This window comes from Electrona antarctica (genome assembly GCF_951216825.1).
Source record: "Electrona antarctica genome assembly, chromosome: 17".
NCBI classification, from domain to species: domain Eukaryota; kingdom Metazoa; phylum Chordata; class Actinopteri; order Myctophiformes; family Myctophidae; genus Electrona; species Electrona antarctica.
This window is the reverse complement of record NC_136798.1, coordinates 24,895,378-24,918,623: the sequence shown is the minus strand read 5'-3', so window position 1 is coordinate 24,918,623 and position 23,246 is coordinate 24,895,378. Positions and strand designations below refer to the sequence as shown.

At 44.5% G+C, this 23,246-nt stretch overlaps 1 protein-coding gene across 10 annotated transcripts; it reads left to right on the top strand.

The window, feature by feature from the left end:
• The first annotated feature begins 812 nt into the window (after positions 1–812).
• LOC306940972 (uncharacterized protein) lies at positions 813–23,027 on the top strand. 10 transcript variants are annotated; one of them, XM_079526267.1, is made up of 10 exons: positions 813–1,005; positions 2,025–2,083; positions 3,916–4,100; positions 6,830–6,859; positions 9,289–9,318; positions 11,760–11,789; positions 14,258–14,287; positions 16,762–16,791; positions 21,744–21,773; positions 22,889–23,027. In XM_079526267.1, exons 2-10 carry the CDS (start codon positions 2,053–2,055, stop codon positions 22,910–22,912), a joined length of 420 nt encoding a protein of 139 aa, XP_079382393.1. In that variant the 5' UTR covers positions 813–1,005; positions 2,025–2,052; the 3' UTR covers positions 22,913–23,027. The 10 variants fall into 10 exon arrangements, with proteins under 10 accessions (XP_079382393.1, XP_079382396.1, XP_079382398.1 ...); XM_079526270.1 differs by having other exon boundaries at positions 9,289–9,322; positions 11,770–11,789; XM_079526269.1 differs by lacking the exon at positions 813–1,005 and adding an exon at positions 1,385–1,530.
• The last annotated feature ends 219 nt before the right edge of the window (positions 23,028–23,246 follow it).

Below are 23,246 nucleotides of genomic sequence, written 5' to 3'. Positions count from 1 at the left end.
CATGTACAACCCAGATTCGGCACAAACAAGGGACTAAATTATTTTCGCTCCTATGCCACCAAAATGTGGAACGCCCTACCAACAGTCATTAAGACATGCGAATCCCTTGACTCCTTCAAAACCGCTCTCAAAGGGCACCTACGGATGGCTGCAATTCGAAACTGGTCCCCGTAAAATCTGAATCCCCCCCCACCACCCCTCACTGTATATGTTTCTTTTCCCTTTTTACCTCCATTATGATGAATTCCTGTTCTGTTCTTTGTCTATATAGAAGTGTCTATTTGTACGTCTCTAATTGTTTTGATGAATTGAACATGGTGGACCCTGTTGTAAACAAGTGTAATGCTTAATTGGGTCATCCACTCACAGTTAACAGCCTTTGTATTGAGTTTGTGCTTGAAATGTACTGTAATTCTGCAAACTGTTAATACAATTTTCAATCAATCAAATGTGCTATATTAAATACATTTTGAGTTGGTGAATTTTGGGACTTTTGACACCAAATCCAGGAGAAATACCTACATTCCTAAGCTGAGGACTGAGGACTGCAGTCAGAACTCCAAATCTTCTGCCACAGGCTGAAAATGGAACCCCTGGGTCAATTTGGTTCAATTTGTACATTCCCAGCGTCAAATTAACCCTGATATTGGTTACACTGAGGTTCCAGAGATAAATCTTATAAAATGGGGGTCCATGATCTAATAATATTAAACTTACGGTCCTTGAAATGAAAAAGGAAATCAACTCCGCAAAGCGCAGGGCGGGCGCAACTACGTTGTTTGCGCAGTGAGTGTACGCTGCTCAGAAGGGTGGATAGCGTACCTTAGTTATCAGAATTGGACATGTCTGAAAGTGAAATATCCCTTTAAGCTTGCCCTGGACACGTTGTCGTGATCTCGCGCTACTTTGTGTGGCTTGCAGGGGCTTTTCAGAGGGAAGAAAGTAAAACCGTGTCGTGCACATCGTGTCACCAGACTCACCACACCAACTAAACTAAAGACAAAGGTAAAATGAAAGTAGAAAATGTGTATCGAATGGCTCACGCGACACAACGCAACGTTTATCATTCGTCATTTTCGCTAAAAGTGAAATTACACCACCTGCTTGTGTGTGTGCGCGCGCGCGGAGGGGGGGGTGGTTGTCGCGTCGTCTTGTCTTAGTTTAGCTTCGCCTTGCGGTAATTTACGTTAAACTACATTAATATATCGCATTTTATTGGTATATTTATAATTATTTGATGCCCTGATATACACATGAGTCAGTCTTATCATTTAAAGCGTTTCACCCGCGTTGTACTACCACTCACGACATGACACTGCTCATGACATCGTTTGGGAGAATACAAAACAACTCGCCCCTTTACCTAAACCTAACCCTATTCGTAAACTTAACCCCAGTAAAACTATGCCAAACCCTAAACTTATTTCTAACCTTCAGTAAACTGGTCGAGGGGGCAACGTACAGCTCCACCAGAGAGCTCCAGACTTCCCTCTCCAGAGCAACATTAGTGACTTCATCCTGGGGGATCAAGTTCCGTAGATTTCCATTATTACAAAACATACATTACCAAACACAATGCATCAAAATGTGACACATTGTGAGCTTGTAGATCGGGTGCATGCTTTCGTTAGACATACCATGATTGGTCCGATATCTCAAACCCTCACCCTAACCCTAACCTCCCACGGGGCAGCACACCCTCTCCCAACCCTTAACGCACCCTTCACCAACCTTAATCCAGTCGGACCAATGCTATGTCTAACCAATGCTATGTCTCCCTGTAAATCAGCCATTTTCAAAATATTTACATTTGAAAACTTGTGAATAATGAGTACTTTATACTTTTGGTACTTTTAGTACATATTGATACCATACTTTTGTACTTTTACTCAAGTACATTTTGAATACCAGACTTTTACTTATAACGGAGTATTTCTATAGTGCAGTATTGATACTTTTACTTAAGTAAAAAATGTGAGTACTGAGTACCTTTTTCACCACTGTTGATCTTTTTTTCCTGGCAGATCAACAGACTTGTAGGCCTACAGAGCAATGTCTGACCGTCACCCTCCTGTACCTCCAAGTAAGTAAAACTTTCGGCCAGGTGGAATTTGCTTTCAGGCTGCCCGACTGGGCAAGTGCTTGTTTGAGAGGGGACGCAAAACAGTCTATAAACACAACACAAGATCTGTCTAAACACCTTTACCTATAATGTGCTGTTTTCACTCTTAAAAATATAAAGTGTGAACCCAAAGGAAATTTGCATAAAAATCGAGGTATGCGCACAGCCCTAAAAAGTAAAAAAATCACACCCGTGTGAACTGAGTGGTGCAAGGTCTTATATAGTCTGATCAGCTATGTCAGTGACGTCACACACTAACCATAGTAACCATGCTCACCTTTGCACGTACACAGGTACACGGACACGTACACAGGTACACAAACATACAGACAAAGCTGGTTGTTGGAGTGGTTTGCAACACTCAAAAATAAGTGTTAAATTGAATGGCAATTCAATGTTATAATGGACGATATTTTTTTTGGGCAAGTGGGCAGGGTAGAACGTGACCTGTACTTTCCTGACAGGCAAGTACAGGTCACGATTATACTTTTTTCAGTGAAAATATTTATAAAAAAAAAAAAATCACACCCGTTTGAAGTGAGTGGTGCAACTCCGCGTGGGGGTCGCCCGGGAGAGGGACGCACAGGAACGCACCCAGGGTGCCGGTTCTGGCGAGCCACCCGCGTCCGAAACGGTAGAGAAATGACCGAGTTACCGTGTGGGGGTCCCCGGGGAGTCCCCGGGGGGGTCCCCGGAATATCCAGACCCCCGGGAACGTGCCCAGGGGGCCGGGCCGGTTCCGGCGAGCCGCCCCACATCCGAAACCACCCACCCACCCAAACACACAGCACCGAAAAAAACAGAGTAACTAAAATGAATGGACATTCAGTTGTCTGAATCTCGATCACTTTTTAATGAATTGTGTTAACACCTGACCATGATCCCTACATCCCGGACCCTGAAGTGGATGTAAAGTAAACCTAACCTTAACCTCACAAAAACTATGCCTAATGGCTCGTACAAACTGCACGATATTTGCTCCGATTATGCTAATTATTCAATTAGTTGCCAACTGATTTAGTAATCGTAATCGAGTTTTTTTTTGTGCAATTAATTGTGGGTGTTTTTCCACTTAACCGTTTTTCCAGTGTTAAATGTAACTAAGCTAAAGAGGAGTGAGCCATCTCTCTTAACTTCATTAACACTACAGCCAATTCAACTACGCATCTACAGGATTATAGGATCAAGAACAAAAAGAATATGGCTTGAATATTTATTTTTAAATTACCTATTTGGGCAGTATTATACGTGTCTTAAGTACCAGGTCTTATTACTTAACTTAACCTGGAGGCGTGGTCAATGCTGGGGGTCCTTGACATGAAAAAGGTTGAGCACCACTGACATAGAAACAGGTTTTTCAGAAAACTGTTAGGATTTATGCAGTCAGAATACGAGTAAAGGTAGCATGCCTGGCGTTAATTCCTTTTATTTATTTTATTTAGGCTAATAGCATCCTTGCTCGCTGAGCAAAATGTAATTTAACTAATCAGCCCTAATCCTAACCTAGACCCACAGCCACCCGTTTCAACTGTTATGTTTTGAATCCAATGTTTATGTGTGGAGTAGGCCTTGGTGTCTCTGAAGCAACCTTGTTTGTTCTACCTGGTTTTTGAGCCGCTAGCCCCTCCTATATACAGGTTTAATTAGGGATGTCCCGATACACTTTTTTCGCTTCCGATCCGATCCCGATACCTCAATTTCTGTGTTAGCCGATACCGAATACCGATACCAGTGTTCTCACGTTGTGTTTATAGCTATCTAGCTATATATCTTGTGCCCTTCACTTCACACAGCGGGCTACACACCTATCAAATTGGTGCTTGGTGGTGTTACTGGAGAACGAGCAGCGACAGCACTGAGAGCACAGAGAGAAGCAGATGCACTGAGAGCACAGGGAGAAGCAGATGCACTGAGAGCACAGAGTGAAGCAGATCAAGTTTCATCTACCGGCGATGTTACACCTGCCACAGATATCGTCGTAAGTAGACATAATATTGAAATTACAACATTATATTATTGATTTATCAATACTATGATTCTATATTGCAGTATCAATACAGGGCTTAAAGTTCTCCGTCCTGGGGACGGATTTCCATCCTGAGGATTTATAGGGAACATTTATGAGATCACTGTAGATCCGGAAGTGTTATTAGGACCAACATTAGGACAAATCAAAGTTATCAAACGGCAAAAGTAGCCGATCTGCATGAGGAAACGAGGAAACCTTTGTGGAGATCTGGTACAGCCTCCGTTGCGTTATGTTGAGTGGTAATGTTACAGCTACATGTTTTGTGAACGGTAGCATATAGCACTTGTGGTTTCACGTGAAGGTTACTTTCAACATGACGACATGTCATCACGGTGAAATAATAAAAGATCGCGGCTGGATGTTTTGCACATGCAGGTTACATTTGACGTTGTTTCAATGTTAAAATGCTTTGTATGTGGGTAGTTGTCGTCGGACCATTGTAGTGCTTGAAAACACGGCTGTATGTCTGGTCTCATCTGCGTTCAACTTCAGCTGTGGTTTTTCGCTTCACTCCGCAGTAGCAGGAAACAACTGATCTACAAGCCCACAACACATTGCATCCGCGACGTGTTGTGGTCTTGTTGCTCGGCGGAGGCGTGGCTACAGAAAATGCATGCTGAGCTCTGAGCTGAGAGAAGAACTCTACAGTTTACAAACAGCCGACAGTGTGAACAATTTATCAATGGCAATTTACTGTACAGTAGTATTTGGGCTGGAAATATACCATTCAAAATAGAAATATATTACAATTAAAATGTAGGCATTTAGCACACTCTTAATCCAGAGCGATTTACATTAAGCAAGAACAAAAGAATGGCAATACATCACATACATGATAAAAGGTAGTTATCATGAAACATGCGTAAAATTGAATATTTTCACTTTCGGTGTTGCACTTTGTAGACGGTCCCTAACCGCTCAGCTAACCGGCTGCTGCCCATAGAGATGCATATAATCTATGAAACGCGGAGGGTGGCTTTTTGGGCTTCAAATCGAGTTGTAGTTTGTTCTTATCTAATAAGGATAAGAATGAGATGTTTTTTGTGATTTTTATTTTAATTTTTTTTAGGAATGTTTCGTTCCTGAGCTATTGAGCCCGGAAGAGCGAATCTGTTGTGACTGTGTGCATCTCTTGCCATCTGTCTATGTATTTTATCATTGTATTTTACCGACGGCACAGGATATGTCTTCCCCTTCCGTCGAGTGGTGGATTATTGGGGCGGCGGTGGCTCAGGGGTAGAGTGTCTGGATGGTAACCGTAAGGTTGCCAGTTCGAACCCAGGCTCCCCCAGAGTTACTGTCGAAGTGTCCTTGAGCAAGACACTGAACCCCTAATTGCTCCCGATGTGCTAGTTGGTGCCTTGCATGGTTTCCGCTGCCATCGGTGTATGAATGGGTGAATCGCACAATCTCTGTAAAGCGCCTTGGATAAAGGCACTATATAAATGCACCAATTAATTATTGCGAATGAAGTGATTGCGAATGAAGTGAGCACTAACTATAGAAGCTGACCAAAACTGTCTGTCTGTGTGTCACGCTGTAACACCCCCCCCCCCCCCCCGCCGCGTGTGTGTGTGTGTGTGTGTGTGTGACAGATGAGATCTGTAACCTCGGTCCTCGCCTAGTCAGTGGCCAGGCGTTTCACCTGCGTTTGGTTTGAAGTTGTTATATGAAGTGACGTTCCAACATCGCATAGCAAAGTGATTAAATAACTGTAGTAGGCTATGCGCCGTGTGTAGCAGCTGCCTGTCTGCCACAATGCCTTTGCTGTTTTTAGCCGCGTTTGGTTTGAAGGTGTCAAATAATTGTAGTGGTGACCGTGTTGCAAATTATGGCCACCCCGATAATCATTCCGTTGTGATCGTGGCCGTGCTGTTCATTGTATCACATTTTTAGGTGCAGGACAGATCTGTAACCTTGCGTCGTCAGTGGCCAGGCGTTTCACCCGTGTTTAGTTTGAAGTTATTATACTTCCAACATCGCATAGCAAAGTTAAATAATAACTAAACTAAAATAATATATAGTATGCGGCGTGTGTAGCAGCTGCCTGTCTGCCACAATGCCTGCGCTGTTTCACCCGTGTTTGTTTTGAAGGTGTCAAATAGCTGTAGTGGCGACTGTGTTGAAACGAAATTCTGAATGGGCATACCGGTATGCATCTCACAGCGTGGTGATGAAGCTGGCCAATCCCAGCTCTGTTGATGATGAGAGAGACAGAATTATGTAATGAAAAGCAAGAGAGAGGAGAGAGATGCGTCCTGTGTGTCGGTCTGGGGTGTCGCACTTGTATGTAGTATGCACCGTGTCGGGAGGTTTCCCCGTGTGGCTCTGGCTCTGCTGCCTGCCTGGCAGGAGGAATAGTCAGTGAGAACGCTCTAACCAAAAGGGGAGGTGCCGGTGCGGTGGGGAAGGCCAGAGCCATCTAATAGAAGAGTTACGATATTGAGGGGGTGTAAACCGAGCGCTCGAGCCCCTGATAATACTGTTTTTATCAGGGGAACTTTTATTGATCTCTGTCCTTTTATCACCCCCAACCCCCCCTCCCCCTTTATGAAAATAACAAATACGGTGGAGCTTTTTCAGAAACAAACTTCACCTACTGTTTTTGTACACCTGTAAACCTGTGATGTGATATTGTAGTTGTCATCTCATCTCATCTCATTTTGGCTGCCCTACAGGATCCTCCAGCTGCAGGTCCAGATGTTTCCGTAAGTATACCTATATTATTAACATTACAATATTATTGTAAATTGGCTTAAGGGAGGAGCAGCAGGTGGGCCGGGCGAACGACGTTGTCACTCTCATGTCACTATGACTCAGCCTAGCTCCGTTTGTAACCTCTATATCTACGCTGCTGCACTTAGCTCCGAGATGAGGTTCCGTTCAAAGCTATCCCTGCGCTGGTAGAATTGGAGGGTAGCTGGGTAGAGCCCGTCAACAAGTAGTGGATTATAACCCTTTCGCAGTATTTATTTCAAAAAGTGAATGTATCGATAGGTACGTAGATACAGTTGAAAAACTTAACATAGGCCCCAAACATTTTAACTGACACATCAAACAACTGCTTATAATCAGGCTTAAATAAAAATGTAGTCCAGTCACCCCCCGTTGGCATGCGCAGTACTGCTTCCGTAAGATTGCATTGGGAAAACCCGCGGAAATAAATCGTACTGGCTGACAAACAACCGCTTTGTAAGATGTTGTTTGAGGCCTCAGTTAAAATGTTAGGGGCCTATGTTATGTTTTTCAACTGTATCTACCTATCGATACCTTTTACTTTTTGAAATAAATACTGCGAAAGGGTTATTATCCACTACTTGTTGACGGGCTCTACCCAGCTACCCTCCAATTCTACCAGTGCAGGGATAGCTTTGAATGGAACCTCATCTCGGTGCTAAGTGCAGCAGTGTAGATATAGAGGTTAAAAATGGAGCTAGACTCAGCCATAACCATATACCCCATACACACACCATTAAGCTGACACAACATCCGGTCGCTGTGTTTTGGATCTTCAAAATAAGGGTTGAACAGGGCGATATCCTGGCATGTTATTAATTAATCCCGGCGGAAATTGTGTTAAGGCAATTTTTCAAATATTTTATTTTGTAACATTTGACAAAATAGTCAAACATCAAGGTGCCCAGATGCCTCTAGTGCTCACTGCCCACCTATCCTATATCCAATTTTAGTTGATGGATTGTAATTGACTTTTGTTCTCACTTGCAACCCTATACAAGGTGCATAATGTACTACTAAAGGCTACATGCCTATAAGTGTCTTCCTCTGGGGTTTTTAACTTTAACACAGCACCATGCGGCTGTGGTGGATTATTGCGAATGAAGTGATTGCGAATGAAGTGAGCACTAACTATAGAAGCTGACCAAAACTGTCTGTCTGTGTGTCACGCTGTAACACCCCCCCCCCCCGCCGTGTGTGTGTGTGTGTGTGTGTGTGTGTGTGTGTGTGTGTGTGTGTGTGTGTGTGTGTGTGTGTGTGTGTGTGTGTGTGTGTGTGTGTGTGTGTGTGTGTGTGTGTGTGTGTGTGTGTGAGACAGATGAGATCTGTAACCTCGGTCCTCGCCTAGTCAGTGGCCAGGCGTTTCACCTGCGTTTGGTTTGAAGTTGTTATATGAAGTGACGTTCCAACATCGCATAGCAAAGTGATTAAATAACTGTAGTAGGCTATGCGCCGTGTGTAGCAGCTGCCTGTCTGCCACAATGCCTTTGCTGTTTTTAGCCGCGTTTGGTTTGAAGGTGTCAAATAATTGTAGTGGTGACCGTGTTGCAAATTATGGCCACCCCGATAATCATTCCGTTGTGATCGTGGCCGTGCTGTTCATTGTATCACATTTTTAGGTGCAGGACAGATCTGTAACCTTGCGTCGTCAGTGGCCAGGCGTTTCACCCGTGTTTAGTTTGAAGTTATTATACTTCCAACATCGCATAGCAAAGTTAAATAATAACTAAACTAAAATAATATATAGTATGCGGCGTGTGTAGCAGCTGCCTGTCTGCCACAATGCCTGCGCTGTTTCACCCGTGTTTGTTTTGAAGGTGTCAAATAGCTGTAGTGGCGACTGTGTTGAAACGAAATTCTGAATGGGCATACCGGTATGCATCTCACAGCGTGGTGATGAAGCTGGCCAATCCCAGCTCTGTTGATGATGAGAGAGACAGAATTATGTAATGAAAAGCAAGAGAGAGGAGAGAGATGCGTCCTGTGTGTCGGTCTGGGGTGTCGCACTTGTATGTAGTATGCACCGTGTCGGGAGGTTTCCCCGTGTGGCTCTGGCTCTGCTGCCTGCCTGGCAGGAGGAATAGTCAGTGAGAACGCTCTCACCAAAAGGGGAGGTGCCGGTGCGGTGGGGAAGGCCAGAGCCATCTAATAGAAGAGTTACGATATTGAGGGGGTGTAAACCGAGCGCTCGAGCCCCTGATAATACTGTTTTTATCAGGGGAACTTTTATTGATCTCTGTCCTTTTATCACCCCCAACCCCCCCTCCCCCTTTATGAAAATAACAAATACGGTGGAGCTTTTTCAGAAACAAACTTCACCTACTGTTTTTGTACACCTGTAAACCTGTGATGTGATATTGTAGTTGTCATCTCATCTCATCTCATTTTGGCTGCCCAACAGGATACTCCAGCTGCAGGTCCAGATGTTTCCGTAAGTATACCTATATTATTAACATTACAATATTATTGTAAATTGGCTTAAGGGAGGAGCAGCAGGTGGGCCGGGCGAACGACGTTGTCACTCTCATGTCACTATGACTCAGCCTAGCTCCGTTTGTAACCTCTATATCTACGCTGCTGCACTTAGCTCCGAGATGAGGTTCCGTTCAAAGCTATCCCTGCGCTGGTAGAATTGGAGGGTAGCTGGGTAGAGCCCGTCAACAAGTAGTGGATTATAACCCTTTCGCAGTATTTATTTCAAAAAGTGAATGTATCGATAGGTACGTAGATACAGTTGAAAAACTTAACATAGGCCCCTAACATTTTAACTGACACATCAAACAACTGCTTATAATCAGGCTTAAATAAAAATGTAGTCCAGTCACCCCCCGTTGGCATGCGCAGTACTGCTTCCGTAAGATTGCATTGGGAAAACCCGCGGAAATAAATCGTACTGGCTGACAAACAACCGCTTTGTAAGATGTTGTTTGAGGCCTCAGTTAAAATGTTAGGGGCCTATGTTATGTTTTTCAACTGTATCTACCTATCGATACCTTTTACTTTTTGAAATAAATACTGCGAAAGGGTTATTATCCACTACTTGTTGACGGGCTCTACCCAGCTACCCTCCAATTCTACCAGTGCAGGGATAGCTTTGAATGGAACCTCATCTCGGTGCTAAGTGCAGCAGTGTAGATATAGAGGTTAAAAATGGAGCTAGACTCAGCCATAACCATATACCCCATACACACACCATTAAGCTGACACAACATCCGGTCGCTGTGTTTTGGATCTTCAAAATAAGGGTTGAACAGGGCGATATCCTGGCATGTTATTAATTAATCCCGGCGGAAATTGTGTTAAGGCAATTTTTCAAATATTTTATTTTGTAACATTTGACAAAATAGTCAAACATCAAGGTGCCCAGATGCCTCTAGTGCTCACTGCCCACCTATCCTATATCCAATTTTAGTTGATGGATTGTAATTGACTTTTGTTCTCACTTGCAACCCTATACAAGGTGCATAATGTACTACTAAAGGCTACATGCCTATAAGTGTCTTCCTCTGGGGTTTTTAACTTTAACACAGCACCATGCGGCTGTGGTGGATTATTGCGAATGAAGTGATTGCGAATGAAGTGAGCACTAACTATAGAAGCTGACCAAAACTGTCTGTCTGTGTGTCACGCTGTAACACCCCCCCCCCCCCCCCGCCGTGTGTGTGTGTGTGTGTGTGTGTGTGTGTGTGTGTGTGTGTGTGTGTGTGTGTGTGTGTGTGTGTGTGTGTGTGTGTGTGTGTGTGTGTGTGTGTGTGTGTGTGTGTGTGTGTGTGTGTGTGTGTGTGACAGATGAGATCTGTAACCTCGGTCCTCGCCTAGTCAGTGGCCAGGCGTTTCACCTGCGTTTGGTTTGAAGTTGTTATATGAAGTGACGTTCCAACATCGCATAGCAAAGTGATTAAATAACTGTAGTAGGCTATGCGCCGTGTGTAGCAGCTGCCTGTCTGCCACAATGCCTTTGCTGTTTTTAGCCGCGTTTGGTTTGAAGGTGTCAAATAATTGTAGTGGTGACCGTGTTGCAAATTATGGCCACCCCGATAATCATTCCGTTGTGATCGTGGCCGTGCTGTTCATTGTATCACATTTTTAGGTGCAGGACAGATCTGTAACCTTGCGTCGTCAGTGGCCAGGCGTTTCACCCGTGTTTAGTTTGAAGTTATTATACTTCCAACATCGCATAGCAAAGTTAAATAATAACTAAACTAAAATAATATATAGTATGCGGCGTGTGTAGCAGCTGCCTGTCTGCCACAATGCCTGCGCTGTTTCACCCGTGTTTGTTTTGAAGGTGTCAAATACCTGTAGTGGCGACTGTGTTGAAACGAAATTCTGAATGGGCATACCGGTATGCATCTCACAGCGTGGTGATGAAGCTGGCCAATCCCAGCTCTGTTGATGATGAGAGAGACAGAATTATGTAATGAAAAGCAAGAGAGAGGAGAGAGATGCGTCCTGTGTGTCGGTCTGGGGTGTCGCACTTGTATGTAGTATGCACCGTGTCGGGAGGTTTCCCCGTGTGGCTCTGGCTCTGCTGCCTGCCTGGCAGGAGGAATAGTCAGTGAGAACGCTCTAACCAAAAGGGGAGGTGCCGGTGCGGTGGGGAAGGCCAGAGCCATCTAATAGAAGAGTTACGATATTGAGGGGGTGTAAACCGAGCGCTCGAGCCCCTGATAATACTGTTTTTATCAGGGGAACTTTTATTGATCTCTGTCCTTTTATCACCCCCAACCCCCCCTCCCCCTTTATGAAAATAACAAATACGGTGGAGCTTTTTCAGAAACAAACTTCACCTACTGTTTTTTTACACCTGTAAACCTGTGATGTGATATTGTAGTTGTCATCTCATCTCATCTCATTTTGGCTGCCCAACAGGATACTCCAGCTGCAGGTCCAGATGTTTCCGTAAGTATACCTATATTATTAACATTACAATATTATTGTAAATTGGCTTAAGGGAGGAGCAGCAGGTGGGCCGGGCGAACGACGTTGTCACTCTCATGTCACTATGACTCAGCCTAGCTCCGTTTGTAACCTCTATATCTACGCTGCTGCACTTAGCTCCGAGATGAGGTTCCGTTCAAAGCTATCCCTGCGCTGGTAGAATTGGAGGGTAGCTGGGTAGAGCCCGTCAACAAGTAGTGGATTATAACCCTTTCGCAGTATTTATTTCAAAAAGTGAATGTATCGATAGGTACGTAGATACAGTTGAAAAACTTAACATAGGCCCCTAACATTTTAACTGACACATCAAACAACTGCTTATAATCAGGCTTAAATAAAAATGTAGTCCAGTCACCCCCCGTTGGCATGCGCAGTACTGCTTCCGTAAGATTGCATTGGGAAAACCCGCAGAAATAAATCGTACTGGCTGACAAACAACCGCTTTGTAAGATGTTGTTTGAGGCCTCAGTTAAAATGTTAGGGGCCTATGTTATGTTTTTCAACTGTATCTACCTATCGATACCTTTTACTTTTTGAAATAAATACTGCGAAAGGGTTATTATCCACTACTTGTTGACGGGCTCTACCCAGCTACCCTCCAATTCTACCAGTGCAGGGATAGCTTTGAATGGAACCTCATCTCGGTGCTAAGTGCAGCAGTGTAGATATAGAGGTTAAAAATGGAGCTAGACTCAGCCATAACCATATACCCCATACACACACCATTAAGCTGACACAACATCCGGTCGCTGTGTTTTGGATCTTCAAAATAAGGGTTGAACAGGGCGATATCCTGGCATGTTATTAATTAATCCCGGCGGAAATTGTGTTAAGGCAATTTTTCAAATATTTTATTTTGTAACATTTGACAAAATAGTCAAACATCAAGGTGCCCAGATGCCTCTAGTGCTCACTGCCCACCTATCCTATATCCAATTTTAGTTGATGGATTGTAATTGACTTTTGTTCTCACTTGCAACCCTATACAAGGTGCATAATGTACTACTAAAGGCTACATGCCTATAAGTGTCTTCCTCTGGGGTTTTTAACTTTAACACAGCACCATGCGGCTGTGGTGGATTATTGCGAATGAAGTGATTGCGAATGAAGTGAGCACTAACTATAGAAGCTGACCAAAACTGTCTGTCTGTGTGTCACGCTGTAACACCCCCCCCCCCCCCCGCCGTGTGTGTGTGTGTGTGTGTGTGTGTGTGTGTGTGTGTGTGTGTGTGTGTGTGTGTGTGTGTGTGTGTGTGTGTGTGTGTGTGTGTGTGTGTGTGTGTGTGTGTGTGTGTGTGTGTGTGTGTGTGTGTGTGTGTGTGTGTGTGTGTGTGTGTGTGTGACAGATGAGATCTGTAACCTCGGTCCTCGCCTAGTCAGTGGCCAGGCGTTTCACCTGCGTTTGGTTTGAAGTTGTTATATGAAGTGACGTTCCAACATCGCATAGCAAAGTGATTAAATAACTGTAGTAGGCTATGCGCCGTGTGTAGCAGCTGCCTGTCTGCCACAATGCCTTTGCTGTTTTTAGCCGCGTTTGGTTTGAAGGTGTCAAATAATTGTAGTGGTGACCGTGTTGCAAATTATGGCCACCCCGATAATCATTCCGTTGTGATCGTGGCCGTGCTGTTCATTGTATCACATTTTTAGGTGCAGGACAGATCTGTAACCTTGCGTCGTCAGTGGCCAGGCGTTTCACCCGTGTTTAGTTTGAAGTTATTATACTTCCAACATCGCATAGCAAAGTTAAATAATAACTAAACTAAAATAATATATAGTATGCGGCGTGTGTAGCAGCTGCCTGTCTGCCACAATGCCTGCGCTGTTTCACCCGTGTTTGTTTTGAAGGTGTCAAATAGCTGTAGTGGCGACTGTGTTGAAACGAAATTCTGAATGGGCATACCGGTATGCATCTCACAGCGTGGTGATGAAGCTGGCCAATCCCAGCTCTGTTGATGATGAGAGAGACAGAATTATGTAATGAAAAGCAAGAGAGAGGAGAGAGATGCGTCCTGTGTGTCGGTCTGGGGTGTCGCACTTGTATGTAGTATGCACCGTGTCGGGAGGTTTCCCCGTGTGGCTCTGGCTCTGCTGCCTGCCTGGCAGGAGGAATAGTCAGTGAGAACGCTCTAACCAAAAGGGGAGGTGCCGGTGCGGTGGGGAAGGCCAGAGCCATCTAATAGAAGAGTTACGATATTGAGGGGGTGTAAACCGAGCGCTCGAGCCCCTGATAATACTGTTTTTATCAGGGGAACTTTTATTGATCTCTGTCCTTTTATCACCCCCAACCCCCCCTCCCCCTTTATGAAAATAACAAATACGGTGGAGCTTTTTCAGAAACAAACTTCACCTACTGTTTTTTTACACCTGTAAACCTGTGATGTGATATTGTAGTTGTCATCTCATCTCATCTCATTTTGGCTGCCCAACAGGATACTCCAGCTGCAGGTCCAGATGTTTCCGTAAGTATACCTATATTATTAACATTACAATATTATTGTAAATTGGCTTAAGGGAGGAGCAGCAGGTGGGCCGGGCGAACGACGTTGTCACTCTCATGTCACTATGACTCAGCCTAGCTCCGTTTGTAACCTCTATATCTACGCTGCTGCACTTAGCTCCGAGATGAGGTTCCGTTCAAAGCTATCCCTGCGCTGGTAGAATTGGAGGGTAGCTGGGTAGAGCCCGTCAACAAGTAGTGGATTATAACCCTTTCGCAGTATTTATTTCAAAAAGTGAATGTATCGATAGGTACGTAGATACAGTTGAAAAACTTAACATAGGCCCCTAACATTTTAACTGACACATCAAACAACTGCTTATAATCAGGCTTAAATAAAAATGTAGTCCAGTCACCCCCCGTTGGCATGCGCAGTACTGCTTCCGTAAGATTGCATTGGGAAAACCCGCGGAAATAAATCGTACTGGCTGACAAACAACCGCTTTGTAAGATGTTGTTTGAGGCCTCAGTTAAAATGTTAGGGGCCTATGTTATGTTTTTCAACTGTATCTACCTATCGATACCTTTTACTTTTTGAAATAAATACTGCGAAAGGGTTATTATCCACTACTTGTTGACGGGCTCTACCCAGCTACCCTCCAATTCTACCAGTGCAGGGATAGCTTTGAATGGAACCTCATCTCGGTGCTAAGTGCAGCAGTGTAGATATAGAGGTTAAAAATGGAGCTAGACTCAGCCATAACCATATACCCCATACACACACCATTAAGCTGACACAACATCCGGTCGCTGTGTTTTGGATCTTCAAAATAAGGGTTGAACAGGGCGATATCCTGGCATGTTATTAATTAATCCCGGCGGAAATTGTGTTAAGGCAATTTTTCAAATATTTTATTTTGTAACATTTGACAAAATAGTCAAACATCAAGGTGCCCAGATGCCTCTAGTGCTCACTGCCCACCTATCCTATATCCAATTTTAGTTGATGGATTGTAATTGACTTTTGTTCTCACTTGCAACCCTATACAAGGTGCATAATGTACTACTAAAGGCTACATGCCTATAAGTGTCTTCCTCTGGGGTTTTTAACTTTAACACAGCACCATGCGGCTGTGGTGGATTATTGCGAATGAAGTGATTGCGAATGAAGTGAGCACTAACTATAGAAGCTGACCAAAACTGTCTGTCTGTGTGTCACGCTGTAACACCCCCCCCCCCCCCCCCGCCGTGTGTGTGTGTGTGTGTGTGTGTGTGTGTGTGTGTGTGTGTGTGTGTGTGTGTGTGTGTGTGTGTGTGTGTGTGTGTGTGTGTGTGTGTGTGTGTGTGTGTGTGTGTGTGTGTGTGTGTGTGTGTGTGTGTGTGTGTGTGTGTGTGTGTGTGTGTGTGTGACAGATGAGATCTGTAACCTCGGTCCTCGCCTAGTCAGTGGCCAGGCGTTTCACCTGCGTTTGGTTTGAAGTTGTTATATGAAGTGACGTTCCAACATCGCATAGCAAAGTGATTAAATAACTGTAGTAGGCTATGCGCCGTGTGTAGCAGCTGCCTGTCTGCCACAATGCCTTTGCTGTTTTTAGCCGCGTTTGGTTTGAAGGTGTCAAATAATTGTAGTGGTGACCGTGTTGCAAATTATGGCCACCCCGATAATCATTCCGTTGTGATCGTGGCCGTGCTGTTCATTGTATCACATTTTTAGGTGCAGGACAGATCTGTAACCTTGCGTCGTCAGTGGCCAGGCGTTTCACCCGTGTTTAGTTTGAAGTTATTATACTTCCAACATCGCATAGCAAAGTTAAATAATAACTAAACTAAAATAATATATAGTATGCGGCGTGTGTAGCAGCTGCCTGTCTGCCACAATGCCTGCGCTGTTTCACCCGTGTTTGTTTTGAAGGTGTCAAATAGCTGTAGTGGCGACTGTGTTGAAACGAAATTCTGAATGGGCATACCGGTATGCATCTCACAGCGTGGTGATGAAGCTGGCCAATCCCAGCTCTGTTGATGATGAGAGAGACAGAATTATGTAATGAAAAGCAAGAGAGAGGAGAGAGATGCGTCCTGTGTGTCGGTCTGGGGTGTCGCACTTGTATGTAGTATGCACCGTGTCGGGAGGTTTCCCCGTGTGGCTCTGGCTCTGCTGCCTGCCTGGCAGGAGGAATAGTCAGTGAGAACGCTCTAACCAAAAGGGGAGGTGCCGGTGCGGTGGGGAAGGCCAGAGCCATCTAATAGAAGAGTTACGATATTGAGGGGGTGTAAACCGAGCGCTCGAGCCCCTGATAATACTGTTTTTATCAGGGGAACTTTTATTGATCTCTGTCCTTTTATCACCCCCAACCCCCCCTCCCCCTTTATGAAAATAACAAATACGGTGGAGCTTTTTCAGAAACAAACTTCACCTACTGTTTTTTTACACCTGTAAACCTGTGATGTGATATTGTAGTTGTCATCTCATCTCATCTCATTTTGGCTGCCCAACAGGATACTCCAGCTGCAGGTCCAGATGTTTCCGTAAGTATACCTATATTATTAACATTACAATATTATTGTAAATTGGCTTAAGGGAGGAGCAGCAGGTGGGCCGGGCGAACGACGTTGTCACTCTCATGTCACTATGACTCAGCCTAGCCCCGTTTGTAACCTCTATATCTACGCTGCTGCACTTAGCTCCGAGATGAGGTTCCGTTCAAAGCTATCCCTGCGCTGGTAGAATTGGAGGGTAGCTGGGTAGAGCCCGTCAACAAGTAGTGGATTATAACCCTTTCGCAGTATTTATTTCAAAAAGTGAATGTATCGATAGGTACGTAGATACAGTTGAAAAACTTAACATAGGCCCCTAACATTTTAACTGACACATCAAACAACTGCTTATAATCAGGCTTAAATAAAAATGTAGTCCAGTCACCCCCCGTTGGCATGCGCAGTACTGCTTCCGTAAGATTGCATTGGGAAAACCCGCGGAAATAAATCGTACTGGCTGACAAACAACCGCTTTGTAAGATGTTGTTTGAGGCCTCAGTTAAAATGTTAGGGGCCTATGTTATGTTTTTCAACTGTATCTACCTATCGATACCTTTTACTTTTTGAAATAAATACTGCGAAAGGGTTATTATCCACTACTTGTTGACGGGCTCTACCCAGCTACCCTCCAATTCTACCAGTGCAGGGATAGCTTTGAATGGAACCTCATCTCGGTGCTAAGTGCAGCAGTGTAGATATAGAGGTTAAAAATGGAGCTAGACTCAGCCATAACCATATACCCCATACACACACCATTAAGCTGACACAACATCCGGTCGCTGTGTTTTGGATCTTCAAAATAAGGGTTGAACAGGGCGATATCCTGGCATGTTATTAATTAATCCCGGCGGAAATTGTGTTAAGGCAATTTTTCAAATATTTTATTTTGTAACATTTGACAAAATAGTCAAACATCAAGGTGCCCAGATGCCTCTAGTGCTCACTGCCCACCTATCCTATATCCAATTTTAGTTGATGGATTGTAATTGACTTTTGTTCTCACTTGCAACCCTATACAAGGTGCATAATGTACTACTAAAGGCTACATGCCTATAAGTGTCTTCCTCTGGGGTTTTTAACTTTAACACAGCACCATGCGGCTGTGGTGGATTATTGCGAATGAAGTGATTGCGAATGAAGTGAGCACTAACTATAGAAGCTGACCAAAACTGTCTGTCTGTGTGTCACGCTGTAACACCCCCCCCCCCCCCGCCGTGTGTGTGTGTGTGTGTGTGTGTGTGTGTGTGTGTGTGTGTGTGTGTGTGTGTGTGTGTGTGTGTGTGTGTGTGTGTGTGTGTGTGTGTGTGTGTGTGTGTGTGTGTGTGTGTGTGTGTGTGTGTGTGTGTGTGTGTGTGTGTGTGTGACAGATGAGATCTGTAACCTCGGTCCTCGCCTAGTCAGTGGCCAGGCGTTTCACCTGCGTTTGGTTTGAAGTTGTTATATGAAGTGACGTTCCAACATCGCATAGCAAAGTGATTAAATAACTGTAGTAGGCTATGCGCCGTGTGTAGCAGCTGCCTGTCTGCCACAATGCCTTTGCTGTTTTTAGCCGCGTTTGGTTTGAAGGTGTCAAATAATTGTAGTGGTGACCGTGTTGCAAATTATGGCCACCCCGATAATCATTCCGTTGTGATCGTGGCCGTGCTGTTCATTGTATCACATTTTTAGGTGCAGGACAGATCTGTAACCTTGCGTCGTCAGTGGCCAGGCGTTTCACCCGTGTTTAGTTTGAAGTTATTATACTTCCAACATCGCATAGCAAAGTTAAATAATAACTAAACTAAAATAATATATAGTATGCGGCGTGTGTAGCAGCTGCCTGTCTGCCACAATGCCTGCGCTGTTTCACCCGTGTTTGTTTTGAAGGTGTCAAATAGCTGTAGTGGCGACTGTGTTGAAACGAAATTCTGAATGGGCATACCGGTATGCATCTCACAGCGTGGTGATGAAGCTGGCCAATCCCAGCTCTGTTGATGATGAGAGAGACAGAATTATGTAATGAAAAGCAAGAGAGAGGAGAGAGATGCGTCCTGTGTGTCGGTCTGGGGTGTCGCACTTGTATGTAGTATGCACCGTGTCGGGAGGTTTCCCCGTGTGGCTCTGGCTCTGCTGCCTGCCTGGCAGGAGGAATAGTCAGTGAGAACGCTCTAACCAAAAGGGGAGGTGCCGGTGCGGTGGGGAAGGCCAGAGCCATCTAATAGAAGAGTTACGATATTGAGGGGGTGTAAACCGAGCGCTCGAGCCCCTGATAATACTGTTTTTATCAGGGGAACTTTTATTGATCTCTGTCCTTTTATCACCCCCAACCCCCCCTCCCCCTTTATGAAAATAACAAATACGGTGGAGCTTTTTCAGAAACAAACTTCACCTACTGTTTTTTTACACCTGTAAACCTGTGATGTGATATTGTAGTTGTCATCTCATCTCATCTCATTTTGGCTGCCCAACAGGATACTCCAGCTGCAGGTCCAGATGTTTCCGTAAGTATACCTATATTATTAACATTACAATATTATTGTAAATTGGCTTAAGGGAGGAGCAGCAGGTGGGCCGGGCGAACGACGTTGTCACTCTCATGTCACTATGACTCAGCCTAGCTCCGTTTGTAACCTCTATATCTACGCTGCTGCACTTAGCTCCGAGATGAGGTTCCGTTCAAAGCTATCCCTGCGCTGGTAGAATTGGAGGGTAGCTGGGTAGAGCCCGTCAACAAGTAGTGGATTATAACCCTTTCGCAGTATTTATTTCAAAAAGTGAATGTATCGATAGGTACGTAGATACAGTTGAAAAACTTAACATAGGCCCCTAACATTTTAACTGACACATCAAACAACTGCTTATAATCAGGCTTAAATAAAAATGTAGTCCAGTCACCCCCCGTTGGCATGCGCAGTACTGCTTCCGTAAGATTGCATTGGGAAAACCCGCGGAAATAAATCGTACTGGCTGACAAACAACCGCTTTGTAAGATGTTGTTTGAGGCCTCAGTTAAAATGTTAGGGGCCTATGTTATGTTTTTCAACTGTATCTACCTATCGATACCTTTTACTTTTTGAAATAAATACTGCGAAAGGGTTATTATCCACTACTTGTTGACGGGCTCTACCCAGCTACCCTCCAATTCTACCAGTGCAGGGATAGCTTTGAATGGAACCTCATCTCGGTGCTAAGTGCAGCAGTGTAGATATAGAGGTTAAAAATGGAGCTAGACTCAGCCATAACCATATACCCCATACACACACCATTAAGCTGACACAACATCCGGTCGCTGTGTTTTGGATCTTCAAAATAAGGGTTGAACAGGGCGATATCCTGGCATGTTATTAATTAATCCCGGCGGAAATTGTGTTAAGGCAATTTTTCAAATATTTTATTTTGTAACATTTGACAAAATAGTCAAACATCAAGGTGCCCAGATGCCTCTAGTGCTCACTGCCCACCTATCCTATATCCAATTTTAGTTGATGGATTGTAATTGACTTTTGTTCTCACTTGCAACCCTATACAAGGTGCATAATGTACTACTAAAGGCTACATGCCTATAAGTGTCTTCCTCTGGGGTTTTTAACTTTAACACAGCACCATGCGGCTGTGGTGGATTATTGCGAATGAAGTGATTGCGAATGAAGTGAGCACTAACTATAGAAGCTGACCAAAACTGTCTGTCTGTGTGTCACGCTGTAACACCCCCCCCCCCCCCCCCCGCCGTGTGTGTGTGTGTGTGTGTGTGTGTGTGTGTGTGTGTGTGTGTGTGTGTGTGTGTGTGTGTGTGTGTGTGTGTGTGTGTGTGTGTGTGTGTGTGTGTGTGTGTGTGTGTGTGTGTGTGTGTGTGTGTGTGTGTGTGTGTGTGTGTGTGTGTGTGTGACAGATGAGATCTGTAACCTCGGTCCTCGCCTAGTCAGTGGCCAGGCGTTTCACCTGCGTTTGGTTTGAAGTTGTTATATGAAGTGACGTTCCAACATCGCATAGCAAAGTGATTAAATAACTGTAGTAGGCTATGCGCCGTGTGTAGCAGCTGCCTGTCTGCCACAATGCCTTTGCTGTTTTTAGCCGCGTTTGGTTTGAAGGTGTCAAATAATTGTAGTGGTGACCGTGTTGCAAATTATGGCCACCCCGATAATCATTCCGTTGTGATCGTGGCCGTGCTGTTCATTGTATCACATTTTTAGGTGCAGGACAGATCTGTAACCTTGCGTCGTCAGTGGCCAGGCGTTTCACCCGTGTTTAGTTTGAAGTTATTATACTTCCAACATCGCATAGCAAAGTTAAATAATAACTAAACTAAAATAATATATAGTATGCGGCGTGTGTAGCAGCTGCCTGTCTGCCACAATGCCTGCGCTGTTTCACCCGTGTTTGTTTTGAAGGTGTCAAATAGCTGTAGTGGCGACTGTGTTGAAACGAAATTCTGAATGGGCATACATCTCACAGCGTGGTGATGAAGCTGGCCAATCCCAGCTCTGTTGATGATGAGAGAGACAGAATTATGTAATGAAAAGCAAGAGAGAGGAGAGAGATGCGTCCTGTGTGTCGGTCTGGGGTGTCGCACTTGTATGTAGTATGCACCGTGTCGGGAGGTTTCCCCGTGTGGCTCTGGCTCTGCTGCCTGCCTGGCAGGAGGAATAGTCAGTGAGAACGCTCTAACCAAAAGGGGAGGTGCCGGTGCGGTGGGGAAGGCCAGAGCCATCTAATAGAAGAGTTACGATATTGAGGGGGTGTAAACCGAGCGCTCGAGCCCCTGATAATACTGTTTTTATCAGGGGAACTTTTATTGATCTCTGTCCTTTTATCACCCCCAACCCCCCCTCCCCCTTTATGAAAATAACAAATACGGTGGAGCTTTTTCAGAAACAAACTTCACCTACTGTTTTTTTACACCTGTAAACCTGTGATGTGATATTGTAGTTGTCATCTCATCTCATCTCATTTTGGCTGCCCAACAGGATACTCCAGCTGCAGGTCCAGATGTTTCCGTAAGTATACCTATATTATTAACATTACAATATTATTGTAAATTGGCTTAAGGGAGGAGCAGCAGGTGGGCCGGGCGAACGACGTTGTCACTCTCATGTCACTATGACTCAGCCTAGCTCCGTTTGTAACCTCTATATCTACGCTGCTGCACTTAGCTCCGAGATGAGGTTCCGTTCAAAGCTATCCCTGCGCTGGTAGAATTGGAGGGTAGCTGGGTAGAGCCCGTCAACAAGTAGTGGATTATAACCCTTTCGCAGTATTTATTTCAAAAAGTGAATGTATCGATAGGTACGTAGATACAGTTGAAAAACTTAACATAGGCCCCTAACATTTTAACTGACACATCAAACAACTGCTTATAATCAGGCTTAAATAAAAATGTAGTCCAGTCACCCCCCGTTGGCATGCGCAGTACTGCTTCCGTAAGATTGCATTGGGAAAACCCGCGGAAATAAATCGTACTGGCTGACAAACAACCGCTTTGTAAGATGTTGTTTGAGGCCTCAGTTAAAATGTTAGGGGCCTATGTTATGTTTTTCAACTGTATCTACCTATCGATACCTTTTACTTTTTGAAATAAATACTGCGAAAGGGTTATTATCCACTACTTGTTGACGGGCTCTACCCAGCTACCCTCCAATTCTACCAGCGCAGGGATAGCTTTGAACGGAACCTCATCTCGGAGCTATGCGCAGCAGCATAGATATAGAGGTTACAAATGGAGCTATACTCAGCCATAACCATATAAGAGTTCCCAATGCATCTAGCCTATACCCCAAATATGTAGTGTGTTGTCTGACCTCAACATGTCTCATGGCATCAGACGCAAACACATCAGTCAGCTCCATATGTGGCCTCAGAGGTGCATGCCCTACACACTACAGTATATGGCCATTTACTGATGACATTAGCCATGCCCAAATATGGGCATTTTGGTCAGATCTGTGTGCTTGTAGATTGGCTATTTTCTAATTGGCTAAGAACACCAGTTAAATCTAACATTTGTCAATTTAGGCCTGTTGGATGCGTTTTCTCTGGATGGTCATCATTAATGAACCCACACCAACACTTTTTGCCAGAAACGACTGATCCAAGTTCTGTCCTTCTGATTTAGGACAAGAAGGGCGGGGGCCAGTAGCAGAGTGGTGGAGGATGTGTTTTCAGTGCCTTGCTCAAGGGCACTTCAGTGGTCTGTGTGCAGACCACGCACAATGTTTTGAAGCTTTGCTGAAATAAAGGTTATAAGTTTATAATTATGGTTTCATAATTGTTTCATAATGCGTTTTGTTTGCCCTTAAATGCAACAGCATGCCGAAACAAAGGAATAATACTTTTTTTTTAATCCTTTATTTACCCAGGGTAGTAGCTGAGCACAAGTGCTCATTTTCAGCAATGCCCTGCACAGAAACACACAGACAGACACACACATTAAAACCTGGGAGCTGACCAGTACAACCACAGTCTTATACTGT

What these genes read in the sequence shown, in the direction of transcription:
- LOC306940972 (XM_079526267.1), top strand. Translation starts at nt 2,053, where the DNA reads ATGTCTGACCGTCACCCTCCTGTACCTCCAA. An exon ending in TCACCCTCCTGTACCTCCAA is followed by an intron (nt 2,084 to 3,915) that starts GTAAGTAAAACT and finishes CACTTCACACAG; the next exon opens with CGGGCTACACACCTATCAAA. An exon ending in CTGCAGGTCCAGATGTTTCC is followed by an intron (nt 21,774 to 22,888) that starts GTAAGTATACCT and finishes CTTCTGATTTAG; the next exon opens with GACAAGAAGGGCGGGGGCCA.